We start from the raw sequence: 16,616 nt of genomic DNA, 5'->3' as shown, positions 1-16,616 counted from the left end.
AATTAAAACAAGAGAATATGGAAACACAATTCATATGCGTTTTGAGATAATCAATTTTTTTGGTTTGGGTTGTTGTTTGTTTGAGAAAATCTAATGAAAGAAGAAAACAATCACGGTGATGCGTAATGCGTTTGCGGCCAAACTAATGCATGTCAACTTAAAAATAATACTATAAGCAAGATTTTTTGCCGGCTTAACGACCGGCGTATCATTTTTTTTAATCATTATTTTGACTTTTTTCTGTTACAAAAGATTCTCCGTTTACAGATAGAGACAAAACTCTTTTCAACAATGGCCGAGACGATATATAGTTTTGGCTTCTCTGCTTAATGGGAAGCATAGAGCTCTTTGAAGACGATGACAACAAGAAGAAGAACCCTTTGCTCGACTCCTTGAGAAGAGGAAGATTTAGAGTTTCTTCTCTACCGGGGAAAGTCAACATAACCGGCTCTCGGGGCCCATTGCTTCTATCCTGAAAGCTTTCTACCAGGTTTGACCAAGCTTAGAGATTTGGGATAAAATTTGATTTCGATCTCTTTAGCCTTCAAAATACCTGTAGAAGTGATTGTTTTCCTACTGTGGAAACATTCTGAGTGCAACGTGCGAGAGATGATGGCTTGTTTCTTGCGAAAGAAACGGTTTATGAAAGGTAAACTCTCATGGAGGTCCAAGAAGAGAGATTCGTCTCCTAACCGTAACTGGGCACAAGAAGACGACGATATTGATGGCAAAATCGTATTCTTTGGAGGAAGTAACTATACCTTTGATTTGGATGATCTGTTAGCTGCGTCTGCAGAAATTTTGGGGAGAAGTGTTTGTGTTACAACCTATAAAGTAGCTGTGGAGGACACGGTCACAGTAGTAGTGAAGAGATTGGAGGAGGTGGTTGTGGGAAGAAGAGAGTTTGAGCAACAAATGGAGATCGTTGGTAGAATCAGGCATGATAATGTAGCTGAGCTTAAAGCTTACTACTATTCCAAAAACGACAAGCTCGCTGTCTACAGCTACTACAGTAAAGGAAACCTATTCGACATGCTGCACGGTAAGCTATCTCTGTTTTTTTTCCTTGGCCCTATATTCCTCTGGTCTGCCTCTGAACTCAACATTTGCAGGAGATAAAGGAGGGAACCGAGTACCTTTAGATTGGGAGTCTCGGTTAAGAATCGCCATAGGTGCAGCAAGAGGGTTGGCTATTATCCATGAAGCAGACGACGGGAGGTTTGTCCACGGGAACATCAAAACCTCCAATATCTTCATCGACTCGCAATGCAACGGCTGCATCTGTGATCTAGGCTTAACACCCATAATGAGATCTCTCCCTCAGACTAACTTACGTTCTTCGGGTTACCACGCACCTGAGATAACAGACACAAGGAAGTCCACACAGTTCTCAGATGTATACAGCTTCGGGGTGGTGTTACTAGAGCTCCTAACAGGGAAATCTCCAGCGAGTCCGCTATCACAAGACGACGACGAGGAAATCATGGACTTGGCGAGCTGGATAAGGTCGGTGGTGTGGGAAGAGTGGACAGGAGAAGTATTCGATACTGAGCTAATGAGGCAAATGGGTATACAAGAAGAAATGGTGGAGATGTTGCAAATAGGTTTGGCTTGTGTTGCATTGAAACCTCAAGATCGACCTCATATAACACATGTTGTACAAATGATACAAGACATTCCAACACTTTGATGATACAAAAAACTTCAATTCTTTTAAAGCATTTGTTTCGATCATTACTTATTTAAAATTCCCAGAGTCGATTTCACAAATATATCATCAGCTAAACAAACTGAGTCAATACAGAACCATAGAGTAGAGGAAGTATTCAGAAACTAACTAGCTACTGAATAAAAGAAGATTCTGCGAATCGAAGAACACGCGTAGATAGATATAATAAAGGCAAACCAGGAAATGATCGGATTCGATTCGGAATTGGATCAGACAGGGCTAAGGAGCTGGAAGAGATTAGGTTTGGGATCGGAGTTCATGCCGATGATGATGATGAGAGGGATGAAGCCATAGTGAGTCGCGACTTTGGCCTTCTTCAATGACCAATTGCTCCATTCCTTGACGAAATCAAACTTGGATTTGTCATCGGAAGACGAAGCTCCCTTTGATCCTTTCCCTTTTCCTTTGGTCTTCAACGAGATTGTAGACTCCATTGATTCTGATCCGATCTCACACGACGCTCCTTTCTCTCTCGGTTGCGGAGTTTTTTTTTCCCTTTTTGCTCGAAGCCAAAAACCCTAAAGGCTCGCTCTTCTTAAAGTTAGCTTTGGAGTCTCTGTATCAGGGAGAAGGTTCTATATTGACATTCTTTACCTTCAGAAGATTACATTTTTCTTGTCTACTAATTAATTACAAATTTGGCAGAGCTAGTAATTGGGTAAAGTAGTTTGTGTCTTAAGACAAATATAGTTTGAATTTATATATAATTTTCATGGTAATTTTTAAGTATATGATACTTTTACTGTGACTCCTACATTAAATCCATACAAGAAAGCTCATCAGCTTCAGGACAAGCTAATGTCTCCAACTTCTCCTTTTTCACCAAAGTGAAAGATATGAAAACTTGAAGCTACCTAATCAAGTTGAGACTCAATATGACAAAAGTAAATTTGTTTGTGTACCTCGCTCAGGGCACTACTGTCTTGACAACCAAATCATATACATAGGTAATAGTGAAGGCAGATCATGGTTTAACAACAAAGTTTTTCACACAAAAGAACATAAGAAAGTAATAAAAATAAGTTGCATTGTCGTCACAAGTTTAACACACCAAAGAGATTCATCTTCTTCTATCAGTCTTCGTCGTAAGAGAAGGTAATCTTTGTACCGCAGAATTCGAACTTCTTACGTGCCTTCTCTTTCTTCTTATGTTTCTTCAGAAGGCTTTCTCGTTCGCACCTGGAAAATCAAAAACCGTTATGATCTCTCTCCAAGCATACCAGAAACTTCAACCAATATATGCGCTCTTGTTATATATAAAAAAAAAAAAAAAACTCATAAAACAAATAGTTAAATCCCTTACCAAAGCCTTTCTGCAAGGTTGTACCTAATTAACAAAAATAATAGAGTTAGCCCTACTGTAATGACATCAAAACTATAGAAAATAACAAATCTCCAAATGGAAAATTAGTTTACTTGGGTCGGAGAGGGTATGGAGCTAGCTCAGCCACGTCAAGATATATCTTATGATGGCACAAAGTTTCACCATTCTTTTTTTGCAGCGCCTACCAAGTATAAAAAGAATTAATCAGCAATCCTACTTCCAAATAAACTGCTTGTACAATTTTCATCATAAGTATACACTACTTTTCAGATGACTACTTGATACTTTTCATCATTACTATATACTACTACTCTTACCTTCTTTGCTTTGTCAGCTGAAGCAAACTCAACAAAGCCACAGCCCACATGCTCACCCGTGTGGTTTACAATAAGTCGAGCACGACAAACTTCTCCAATATCTTTGAAGAAATCGATGCTGTAAAAATGGAGGATAAGAAACCATTCACGAAAAACTTTCTCCAAGAAAGAAAGAGCAAATTTAAGGTGCTACTTACATATGTGATATTTTAGTTTCGTGAGAGAGATTGGCAACAAAGAGCGTCTTTTTATTTACAGCAACTTCCTGAATTTAACAGTCAGTGGTGTTAGCACAACTCCAAAAAGAAAATGACCAAACTTACATCACAACAAAACGTAGATTCATCCCCAGAATATGTCATCTTTTAAATTTGTGGCGACAGTTCTGACATATTTTGAAGATAATAAGAACAGGTACCTCAACAAAAGCGGGGGTTTCATCAAGTCCTTCAACTGCCTCATCTTCTATCAGAAGGCTTTCTCGTCGAAGGTAGTCTTCATACCTGAATTATCAAAAACCCTTTAAGTATACCAAAAACTTCACCCTATGTGCTCTTGATAACAAATTCAAGATGCAAATAGTTAAAATCCCTTACCAAACCTTGTGATCTATGCAATACCTAATCAACAAAAATAAATAGCGTTAGTCTTTTGTAATGGCATACAAACTCTAGCAAATAAGTTACAACCAGAGTTACATAAACAAATCTCCATAACATGGAAAATCAATTTACTTGGGTGGACGGTATAGAGCTATCTCGGCCGCTTCAAGAAAAATCTTGCATTTGTGCAAGTATTCACCGTTCTTCTTTTCCAGCGCCTACAATATCGAATATTTAATCAGTAATCGTACTTTCAAATAACTACTTTTTAAATGACTACTAAAATACTTTTCATTATTACTATAAACTGCTCTCACCTCTTTTGCTTCGTTAGCAGAAGCAAACTCAACAAAGCCACAGCCCATATGCTTGCCATTGTGGTTTACAATAAGTCGAACATGAACAACTTTTCCAACATCTTTAAAGAGATCGATGCTGTAAAAATAATAAAAGTGGAGGGTAAAATAATAGTCATGAAGAATTTGCTCCAAGAAGGAAAGAGGGAATTGAAGGTGCTACTTACATATGTGATATTTCAGTTTTGCGCGAGAGATGGGCAACAAAAAGCGTATTTTTTCTTAGGGCAACTGCCTGAATTTAACAGCCAAAGGTGTTAGCAATAATTTAACAGTTCTGTCATTAGAAGCTAAGCTTTTCTTCTGAGCCTGACATATGTTGAAGATAAGAAGAACAAGCACCTGTACAAAATCGGGAGTTTTCATCAAGTCTATCCACTGCCCCATCTTCTTCTACCAGAAAGCTTCCTCGTCGAAGGTAGTCTTCATAACTAAAATATCAAAAATCCTAGTGATATCTCCATGTAATGTATATCAAAACGTCACCTAATGTGCTCTTGATAACAAATTCAAGAAGCAAAGAGTTAAATCCCTTACCAAAGCTTCTCTGCAAGGTTGTACCTAGTTAACAAAAGTATTAGTGTTAGTCTTCTGTCATGGCATCAAAAGTCTTAACAATAAGTTATAACCAGTGTTACAGAAACAAGACCCCATAACATGGAAAATCAATTTACTTGGGTCGTGGAGGGTATGGAGCTGTCTTAGACACGTTAAGAAAAATCTTACGATCGTGTAAATATTCACCATTCTTCTTTTCCAGCGCCTACAGTTAAAATATTTAATCAGCTACCGCACTTTCAGATAACTAGTATATTTTTCATCACAAATATACACTACTTTTCAGATTACTTGTATCATTACTACAAAAACTACCTCACCTTCTTTGCTTCTTTAGCAGAAGCAAACTCAACAAATCCATAGCCGACATGCTTACCCTCGTGGTTTACAATAAGTCGAACACTAACAACTCCTCCAACATAATTGAAGAAATCGGAACTGTAAAAGTGGAGGACAAAATATCAGTCAATGAAAAACTTGCTCCGAGAACGAAAGTGGAAATTTACGGAGCTACTTACATATCTGATACTTTAGTTTGGGGAGAGAGATTGGCAACAAAGAGTAGTTCCTGAATTTAATAACAACAAAAATTAGCGTAATCTAAGGATTCATCCGCAGAATAAGTCATCTTTTAGACTTTGTGGCAACAATTATTATTAAATGCTGTGCGTTTCCTTTGAGATGTTTTGAAGATAAATAAGAACAGGTACCTCAACAAAATTGGGTGTCTCATCTTCCTCTTCTATCGGAAGGCTTTCTCGTCGAAGGTCTTCTTCATACCTGAAATATCAAAAAACTTTTGTGATCTCTACATGTATACAAAAAACTTGACTAAATGTGCTCTTAATGACAAACTCAACATGCAAATAGCTAAATCCCTTACCAAACCTTGTGATCTATGCAATACCTAATTCACAAAAACAAAAGCGTTAGTCTTCTGTAATCGTAATAAGTTACAACCAGTTTTACAGAAACAAATATCCATAACATTTACTTGGGTGGAAGGTATGTAGCTCCCTTATCAGCCACATCAAGAACAATCTTATTATCTTGCAAATATTCACCGTTCTTCTTTTCCAGCGCCTAGAGTATAAAAGATTGAGTCAGAAATCGTACTTACAAATAACTACTTGTATATATTTCATCATAAGTATAAACCACGTTTCAGATGACTATTTAAATAACTTTTGCATCATTACTGTGAAAACTACTCTCACCTTCTCTGCTTCGTCAGCAGAAGAGAACTCAACAAAGGCACAGCCCACAAGCTTAAAATTGTAGTCTACAACAAGTCGAACACAAACAACTTGTCCAACATTTTTAAAGAAATGGATGCTGTAAAAATGGACGATATAATATCAGTCCTGGAAAAACTTGCTCTGAAGAGGTAATAGGAAATTAAAAAAGAGTGTTGTTTACTTACATATTTGGTATTTTAGTTTCGCAAGGGAGATTGTCAACAAAGAGAGTCTTTTTTCCTACGGCAGCTTCCTGAATTGAACAGCCATGGGTGTTAAGCACAGGAGGAAAAGACTCAAATTGCTTGATGGGAACATAAACTTGTGCAATGTATGCAACAAACAGTACAATATTTTTCAAGGATTATACCTTCGCTGAGATCACATTAGCCTGATCAGACTTTGGCTCTAACAACTCAACCTGCTTGAGACTATCAGCAGATTCTTTGGTTGTGTCCTGTTTACATAAGTAAGGCATTAGAAAGACAGTACGTGCAAAGAAACAAGAGGAATCCGCAGAATCTTAGGTTAAACCTTGTTCTTGGATTTTTTCTTTTGTTTCTTGAGAGTGGGTTTGGTCCCCAAATCATCTTCCAGCTTTCGCTTACCTAACAACAAGAGCAGCCAAAAAAAGGCCTCTTGAGACAAAAGTGTGGGTATAAAACATACAAAGTGCTCAGAGAAACCAAAACAACAAACCCAAAAATTTAGCTTTGGCCATTGGAGAAGATGAAAACAAGCTTTAAGAGCGGTTTATGGTATATTTGTCCGGTAAGAGTTGAGAGAGAGCAGCAAGCAAGCAATCAATAATTTCAAATAACCCTAGTTACTTTTTTATTTATATAGAAAAAAAAAACAATAACGGACTCTGTTTTGGGCTGGGCTTTTTCTATTGGTACCTGTTAAAGATGCACATCGTGCTTCTTGTTCTTCCTCTTCTGGTTCCGTCTCTCTGCATTAGGTAACAATCACATGTTCGACATATCAATACAAAAAAAAATTACAAATGAAAACGTAAAATCGAAGTAGAATTAATAAGATTTAATTTTGTAATCGGCGTTAAAATCTGTGTATCTGATTCAGGAATCCCGATTAAAAACCCAAGCGACACGCACGATTCGATCAACCAAGGTCAAACAAAATTAAGGAGAAATTGGGGGGGGGGGGGGGGGGGATTTAGAAGAAGGAGTGTCACTAACCGTGACGGAGGAATATAATAGAGAGACTCTTTCGATTACGGCTCTCATCTGAGAATTTTCACCGACGGCAAACGTCGAGACTGCGGAGAGGAGCAAAGGTGAGAGAGCTTGAGAGGAACCGATCGATATGCAATGGTGGAATAGAATAATGTTTCTTTCTTTTTTAATTGTTAAAAATTAAAAGTTATCATTAAATATAAACCAAATTAAACCGAGCCAAATTGATACATCGAAACTGGTTTTTCTTTTTATTTTTTATTTTTTTTAACACTTAAAACTTTATTGAGATTTAAATGTAATCATGATACAAAGCAGAGTTAAGAAAAGTTGGGATATAGTAATTTTCACTACAAAATAATACAACAAATATACATTTTCCTTTTATAAATTAGGGGATAACCCGTGCTAGGATTAAATTTTTTTTAACCTTTTTCTTATCTGAGTTAGGTAATCTATCTTATTATCGAAGTTAAAATAATCGGTAATAAACTAATTCAGTCGCTTTATATAATCTCATACTTTGCATAATATAGCTGCTTACAAAATCAGACAGACAAAGAGTATATTGAATAGTAGATATGTTAGAGGGTATATATTGGACAATATCGGATAGTAGGTTCGTAATGGATTACGCAGAAAGCAATATCGGACTATAGTTTTATAGGTTTGTGTTTTAAGATTCTAAACAATAATAATAATTTGTGTTTATGAATGTTTAATATCCAAAGTAAACAATAATAAAATAAAATAAAAATAATAGTAAGAGTAGAAATGACTCATATAGTCATGAAAGTACCATATTTCGTCATTAACCCATTCAACCATGTGTTGTATTTTCTCTGTAGGGCAAATTAGAATAAATATAGAGTTAGTAACATATATATTAATAAAACGAAATTATAATATACCTAGAATTTAGGGAGTAAGTACCATTCCATTTCCTAGTGAAGATTTTGGAAAACTTTTTTAAAAACAACATTGGTGGTCTTTGTTTGAGGTTTTCCCTCAGCATCTGTTATCAACATCTTCAATCCAGACTTTGATTTAACTTTTGACATTGCTACATATAACTGACCATGGGAGAAAACGGGTCTAGGCAAGTATATACCAACATTTTCCAGAGATTGACCTTGACTCTTATTGATAGTCATTGCAAAAGCAACTGACACTGGGAACTGTCTTCGGCGCATTTTGAAAGGCAACCTAGTATCTGATGGTGATATCAACATCCTAGGGATGAGAACTATCTTACCAACTCGCGTACCAGTTAAAATCCGAGCTTGCAAAACATGGTCCGCCATTTGGGTGATCTGCAGTCTTGTACCATTCATTAAACCACCATGCGGATCAATATTTCTCATTAACATAATTGGACAACCTATTTTCAAACGAAGCCTATGATAAGGTATACCCGAAACCTTAATGGTATTTAGAAAATCTGGTGAGTAAACCTTATTTTTCAGAGCACGTTTATCTTGAGGGTCAATTGAATCAGAACTTAGATAAATTCTTTCTTCAGCTGTAAAAATAAGAAAAAACAAAATCTAAATAAAATAATTTGATGAATTAAGTGTGTATGATTACTAACAATAACTAAAGGACGAATAAAGATGAACTAACCGTTTAGACTTGATAACATGACATCATTGATAGAATTGACATCTTCATTCGTAGGGCAAAGAATAGCTCGTTCTTGGAAAAATTTAGGATCTTTTTGAGTGGCAAAGTTCTTTCCGTAAACAGCTTCAATGATTGACTCTAACGGAGAGGAACCGAAATGTTTACATGTAGCCATAGCATCCAAATAATTTTGCCTCATATAACTTGGTCCACCGGTGAAAGAAGGTGGAATAACAACTCTGTTACCACGATTTGTGAGATCATCTTCTCCTTCATCCGCTGCGAGCTGAATCTCCTCTATGTTTGAACTCCTTAATTTCTTCTGGTTTTTTTTTAGGTACCGGAGACGATTAGACTCAATCATAGTATACGTATCAACCAAGAACTGCTGAAATAAATGCTTAGACCGGAATAATATATGTTTCTCATCTTTCCTCTCGTGTAGCCTATACGCGTACCACTGCCTCATACTTATATCCTTTCGCTTCTTCTTCTTTGATCCTTTTTTAACCCTCTTTTTCAAACCCAATGTGTATCCATCTTCACCGAGTGGAAATAAAAGAGGATATTGCAAAGCAAGATAAGATATATGACACTCATGAATCCTTTTCAACTTACCAGATTGCATTTCAACCACTATATCACGCTTATTCATTTCGGTATGGAAATCTCCAGGTATCAATGCAGCAACTTCAGAAGCAGTAGGCAAATTATATTTGGTGCCATCTTTCTCACGTGTAGAGACGATTCGCATATGGAAATTTGCTTTTTCTTTTTCCAAAGCAAACCTATCTCTTGCATAACGAAAATGCTGTACGTAAGGATTTATTTCATTCAACATCTTCTGCAGTTTTTCAACAATTTCCTTCATGAACTTTCTCTTTTCAGATGGATTCTCATCATCTTTACCTTTACTGAAAATAGAATTAGTATTAGAAAGGATCAAATACAGTAAATTAATTAAAAGAAAAACTATATTACCAATAATATTTTGGATATAGAATTACCTCATTATATTCATTCGGTTTGCTACTTCATTTTCAGTATCAACAATATATAACTGTTGAAACTTTGGATAGTCGCCAGGTTTTGGTTTCAAAGAACCCATTAGATGATAATTTTCGCCTTGCAGAGCAAACATAGAAGGACCTCGACCTTTCTTTACTGAACGATCAACTTTACCTCCTATAGAGGTAAATGAGAATATCATGTTATAAGCTCTGATATTTTCTTGGAAATGTTTGGCTAAGTCATCATCAGATGTTAATAACCACAAAAGCAAAGCTGGAGATTCTTTAAACGTAGGTAGTTGAATTTGTTCATGCATGCAGCATCCACTGTATATTGGTGTTTTTGTATTCTTCCTCCGATTTAATCTTTCACCATACCAGAAAATAGCACCACAATCCTTACATGTGTGGACAGGATCACCGTCATCTTCATAAGCTGAATTTATAAAAAAACAGTTTATTAATTATGTTCGAAAATCAGTATCCGATATATATATAGAAAAAAAGAAAATTCTGATAACTATACCGTCTTTTGGGTTTTTCGTCTTCTGTTTCTCCTTCAAATTGATATTGTCCTTCACAGTTGAATTAGGTTTACCAAACACCTTTTGAAAAGCCTCATCAAAAAGGTTTAGGAAATCATAACGACATTTAGCCTCTTTATGTTTATCTTCAATGGTTTGTGTAATCGGCTCTGAATCAGAGTCAGACTCAATAGCATCAGATGGGTCATGAGGTTCATCTTCTTGACTACTACAATCAAAGACTTGTTGTTCATATTCAGCTTCTGAATCATCTGTTATACAACATTAATTAGATATATATAATGAATTCAATAACTATTGAGTGAAAATTAGTAGAGACAATCCTGTACTATACCACTTTCAAAATCCTCAAGTTCCGAGTTCTCTTCTTGATCAGATGTGTTGTCTAAATCTCTGAATTTACTGATAGTATTGTTATCCTCAGAAGGATAAGTTGAAGAAACACATACTTTGCCTGCTTTTAAAAATAGGGGTTAGTAAAATAAACTATTTTTCAAGATTTTGAGTAGAATAGATTACTATAATCACCCTAAATAATTTGTAAAAAAATTGTTTACCGAATCTAGTTTGTTGTTTTTTACTGATGTCGTGGCTTGGATCTATGATACTTGGTAGCAACGAATGAGTTGTATTTTGAGTATAGACATCCAAGGTAACTCCTTTATTCATATTGCCTGCTTGATTAGTATTTACAGAATCTCTGCTTGGAGTGTCAATGATTTCAGAGAAATTTGATCCATTTCCTGTATATATATTTTGCATAGGATAAGAATGTGTATTAGAACTAAATTATAAAGTATTCAGTGACTAACAAAAATATTATATGATTATACGTAAATATAACCTTTTGAATATGGACTAATCCTTGCTTCATTCGTTAGAGACGACAAACGCCGGATTGGAGAAATGCATACATTAGGTGTGTACGGGGTATCTACAAAATAAATATTGGTAGGAGGTGCATATCCAGAACCTTAGCAACATAAGAAATAATATGGATTAATGGAGTTAAATAATTATCTCTAATCTATAATTAAGAGGTACATACCTTGGAGGATTTTTCTTGAAGCCGATGGTGTTAGTTTATTGATTCTGATATCATTTTCATATGGTAACATCCTTTGTGATCGGTCTAAAGGAAAAGTAACACTTGTATTACTGTAACCTTTTTTTGTTAAATCCTTAAACAGACGAACGTATACAGAACTGATAGGGACTGTATTATTAGATCCAATATTTTTAGGAGATGGATGAACAGGACCTGACAAACAATAAAAAAATGATTTGAATTTATGTTATTAGATTATTATGTACAATCTATATTATATATAGTAAAGAGTTACATACCATGGAGTTCTTTTCTTGAAGTGGATGATGTTAAAGGAATTTTTGTCCCATTTTTTTCATGTGCTGACCTTCTCTGTGGCTGTTGTGTAGATTTGCTAACACTTTTATTATTTTCAGTGGTATTTGTAATATCCTTCAACACTGCACGAAATGCAGATTTAATAGGGACTGTATTTTTAGATCCAATAAATGGTTGTGGTGGATTCTCCTTTTCAGAAGATGGAGTTATCCGAAATTTCTTCTCTAAGTTTGAAAATTGTGGAGATTTAGGAGTTTTGTTCTCACATTCATCTTTCATGCGTTTCATAGTCACTGATTTAACAGTATGTTTAGAGAAACTGCGGATAGTTGAAACTATAATCAGCCCAAAAGTAGAGAATGAGAGGAAGAAAGATAATTTTGTTAGTTGTTGTGATTGCGTTTAATTACAATAGTAATTAAAAAGATATTTATTCCTAATTTAGTTTCTTTGATATAATTCCCCTATAATTTGGTTAATTAGTAGATTTTATAATCAATAGTGGAAAGTAATAAGTATAATGCATATATGCATTTCCTTATACAGTTAGATGTTTCGGCGATTGAAATTGAATAAGTGGACTATAAAAACATGCCAAAGTTAATTATCTAAACAGAAGTAAAATACTGAGTACAACAAAAGAAAAGAACATAATACAAAAGTTAATACATAAAAAGGTAGATGCATATATTTCAATTATAAGAAACTACTTTATCCTTGATCTCCTTATGCAAATGTTTGATTGGCTTCATCATTCTGTCCCATCAGGTTCCTTATATAATACGACGCCGCAAATTCAGAGCTGGATATATGAACAACATATCTTTGAGCACAACATATTAAGAAGAAATTATAAATATTTATTAATAAAACTTACTTTGTTTTGTGATTTTCTAAGCCAGCAAAGTTTGGTTTTATGAAGATCCTGGATGAGCCAGTGCGATTGACAATGCATGGTTTTCCTATCATTGTTTCTATGTTCAATTAAATTTGATCATAGAATTTAGTTGAATAAAGTCTAAAATCGAGACATACCTCCAATAACACCAACATTCCAAAAACGTAAAACACAAAACACTGGGTCGGTTTTGTATGTGAGATGGCATCCTTTTAATCTCCAAGAATACATGAAATAGTCAGCATACAATCCTTTTGCACAACACATGAGTTTATCATTCCTATTATTTCCACAATTAAAAAAATATAACAAAAGTTATTATCTTCTTAGTATCTAAATATGATAATTCTAATTGATGTAGTAAAAATCAATAAAAACATATGGAGATAAAACAACACATAGTGTAAACTTTAAAACAAAAAATAGTACCTGCCATTGATGAGTGTAAATAGTACTTCATCATAACCGTTGGCACTACTATCGTTAGGTTTATGCTCCACATCGATTATACATCCACATACATCTATATTGTAATAATATAAATAAATATATGTTAATATTAATATATGTAAATATGATTATCTTTGGAATTGGAAATATGGTTAAATGAATGTACTTACCAAAAGATGAACCATTTAACGATCTGCCATTTTTAATGTCTAAGAAGTCTTTGAATCGATAGAAGTCACCCTCTCCCTCATCTGCTAAAGTGATCATCTCAGATTCCTGGATAATTCTTATCTGGTAAGGATGTGTTGTGTTTCTTTCTCTGAGAGTTGGATAGATCACTTTAAATTTATCAATTTTATACCATTCACCGTCATAGATATATCTTGGAACATTTTTCAACCGCGGATCGTGGATTAAAGTCGCTTCAATCGTTTGACCCTTGCATGTCCAAAATCAAAATTATCTTATCATCTCTTATCATTAAATCAAACATCCAAAAGAAAATATAAAATGGATATAAAGAATATACTAAGTTGAGATTTACCTCTTTATCCACCAAGAGCATGACCCTTTTTTCGAAAAAATCATGTGTCTTCCAAGTACTCAATACCTTAACGATGATCGTCCAATCGGTCCTTCCAGGACTGAGATCAGCAATTCTACTGATAACCATTTTCTAATATATATAAAATTTATTTTGCTTTTGGTGAGATTGAAGGTTTTTTTTCTTTTTTTTTTCCTGAAATGTGTTTGGATAGTTATAGGGTTTTTGGAAGGGAAGAGAATGGAAAAAGTCCCTTCGTGTACATATGTGAAACGTAAAAATACTTCCACTCCTATTTTATATTTATTTATATTAAATGTTAAAAATTTGTATACATATGCACAGTCCATTACCCAGATTTTGTGAAGATTTGATTATGATAGAAATCAAATCATCATCCTCTTTTACTCAGTTATTTGTATAATATAGATATATACATAATAATGTTTTATCTGAGTAAGGCAAAGTATTTTTTAATATAGTTCTTTTGAAAAAATAATTTTGTTGCAATCTTCCATTTGAAATCTCTATTTTAATTAAATATAAGTTTAATTAAATTATAAGTTTAGTTTATTTATACATATTTTAAATTGTTTAATATAAGTTCTATTGGTTATTAGTTATATATCCATCTATATTTATACATATTTTAAATTGTTAAAAATAAGTTATATTGGTTTTTAGTTATATATCCATAAGTTATTAGTTATATACTCTATAATATTATAACAGAAAACAATAAGTTTGAATTAAATGAAACTGAAAATAAGAAAAACATTTTAACTTACTACTAAATCTTTTAGTTATAACTTAGATTCAAGTCTTGACAACAAATTAAAAACAAACGACAAACGTAGTTTCATTATTAAAACACCAAATTAAAAACAATCTCTTCGCACTTCCACCATCTTCAGCATCTCTCAATCACTTCCACCATCTTCAGCAGTTTGGTACTCTAGCCTGCATAATTTCAGTTAGATCATATTAGTCAATAAATTTTTTTTTTTTTTTTATATTAAAATTGAAATTGATCAAATCACCTCATCTTGAAATCTTGGACTTCTGCAACTGGAGGATTAAAATGAATCCTTGATACCAACGGGGTAGAGTACAGTTCAATTCGTTTACCTATTAATTCCAAAGATATAAACTATGTTTCAATCAAACAAATCTCTACATACTTATGTCCAATAACTATATATATTTTCTAAGAACCAATCAAATGATTCCTTGTCCTATTATAAGTTGTGGTATAAACATTCGACTGATCAAAATCGTACAAATTAAAATTACTATCCATAAAAATCTAGAATAACAACTATATAAAGTATAATTTAATTACCGAAACTTGGATATTTGGCATGCCAAAACTGCAATACTGCAACAACATGGTAACATCCTGTTGCCAACCAATTGTCGTTAAAAAAGGTGGCTGTCTCATTATATGTCACGCAGCTTATATCCATACCACTATGAAACAATCAAACATAGTTTCAGTATATCTATACTATTAAAAAAGCTTGATATAAAACTGACCTAAGATTTTAGTGAAAATTTTAACGAACCTCAAATCACGGATTGAAAACCGTAAGATCCTCATAATCTCATTAGGAACCTCCACATTTGGATCATGTGCATGGATCATTGATTCGACATTGATCACTTCGCCCATGATGTCTGGTAGAAAACGGGAATATAGTTCTTAGATTAATATTACGGATCCATCAAAATATAGTTAAGTTCAAATAACTTGTTAAAATATTTGAAACTTACCTAGTGGACGTTGTGTGACAGAATGAAATCCATCAAACACTCTGTCAATAGTTTGGAGTTCAAAGAAGTGATTGTTGGAAACAACTTCTGAATTTTCCACGATGGTGTCATTGGAGAAAATGATCTTATGATCATTATGAGTGTGCTTCAGACGTCTCTCATGGTAACACACCGAGAAATTGGAAACAATCTTCCAATCATTTTCAGCAATTTGATTGTTGAAAATTTGGAACAGATCCGGAGAAATTGTTGTTTCAATTTTTTCACCCTATATTCAAAAAATGTAACAATTAATGAAAAAACAAATTTTTATATTTTCCCAAACAGTCATGAATTTACGAAGATAATGTATAGATACTTACGAAGACATCACAAAGGATTAGATGAATTGTGGAACCTTCCTCAGACTCCTTCCTCCATTTCCTCAAGATCTTAACTTGAATCTTCTGGCTTGATGTCCATGTGAGAAGATCCTTAACTCTATCATAAATAGCCATTTTGTGTGATCGGTGTTTTTTTTTTGTCAAGAATCGGTAAAGATAATAGAAGGTAACTTCTAAAATGACAAATATTGGTTCCTTTTATAGTCAATACACGTCGTTTATGAATCGTTACAACGATTTGTTAATATATTGACAACTACGACGATTTCTTAATTAAGAATAAATATTTATAATGCAAAATATATAATAACCGCTTATATTCTTTGATATCTTTTTAACAATATTCGTATACCCTTATTGGAAATATAAATGTTACGTAATCATTACAGTTAGAGAAAACAAAAAAGGTAAACAATGGGAATCGAAATCTTACTGTTTCAAAAATGGCATGCATTGGTCTTAGATGTACCGTAAATTATGTTCAAATTTTTAATGGCATGCATATGTCAATCATGAATTATACTCTGACAAAAAAATCTTTGAAATTGAAGGTATTATGCATAATTTGGTAAAAAGATATATTTGAACATAATTTCAAGATTTGAAAAGAGTAATTGGCATAATATCCGCAAATATAGGTCCAAAATCTAAACAACAAAGAGCTGAACTTATTCAAATAAAAAACAAATGAAAGTTTTTAACGA

At 33.8% G+C, this 16,616-nt stretch overlaps 2 protein-coding genes and 1 pseudogene across 3 annotated transcripts; 1 reads left to right on the top strand and 2 right to left on the bottom strand.

Annotated features, from left to right (window-relative positions):
* Positions 1-330: 330 nt before the first annotated feature.
* Positions 331-2,234, top strand: LOC104730327 (probably inactive receptor-like protein kinase At5g41680). Its single transcript, XM_010449490.3, has 2 exons — positions 331-1,042; positions 1,113-2,234. The coding sequence occupies exons 1-2, from the start codon at positions 610-612 to the stop codon at positions 1,688-1,690; spliced, it is 1,011 nt and encodes a 336-aa protein (XP_010447792.1). The 5' UTR covers positions 331-609; the 3' UTR covers positions 1,691-2,234.
* On the bottom strand, positions 1,709-2,163 carry LOC109128915 (mitochondrial import receptor subunit TOM7-1 pseudogene; annotated as a pseudogene). The gene has a single exon (XR_015574164.1). The product of XR_015574164.1 is annotated as a mitochondrial import receptor subunit TOM7-1 pseudogene (transcript).
* Positions 2,235-14,676: 12,442 nt separating the features above from the next.
* Positions 14,677-16,026, bottom strand: LOC147933239 (uncharacterized). Its single transcript, XM_087477347.1, has 6 exons — positions 15,892-16,026; positions 15,530-15,797; positions 15,322-15,433; positions 15,099-15,226; positions 14,797-14,884; positions 14,677-14,716 (listed from the first exon to the last, which is right to left on the bottom strand). Exons 1-6 carry the CDS (start codon positions 16,024-16,026, stop codon positions 14,677-14,679), a joined length of 771 nt encoding a protein of 256 aa, XP_087333473.1.
* Positions 16,027-16,616: the final 590 nt, after the last annotated feature.

This window comes from Camelina sativa, chromosome 12 (assembly GCF_030686135.1).
Source record: "Camelina sativa cultivar CO46 ecotype springtype chromosome 12, ASM3068613v1".
NCBI classification, from domain to species: Eukaryota; Viridiplantae; Streptophyta; class Magnoliopsida; order Brassicales; family Brassicaceae; genus Camelina; species Camelina sativa.
The sequence above is the reverse complement of the archived record's forward strand: the minus strand, read 5'-3'. Positions and strand labels throughout refer to the sequence as shown.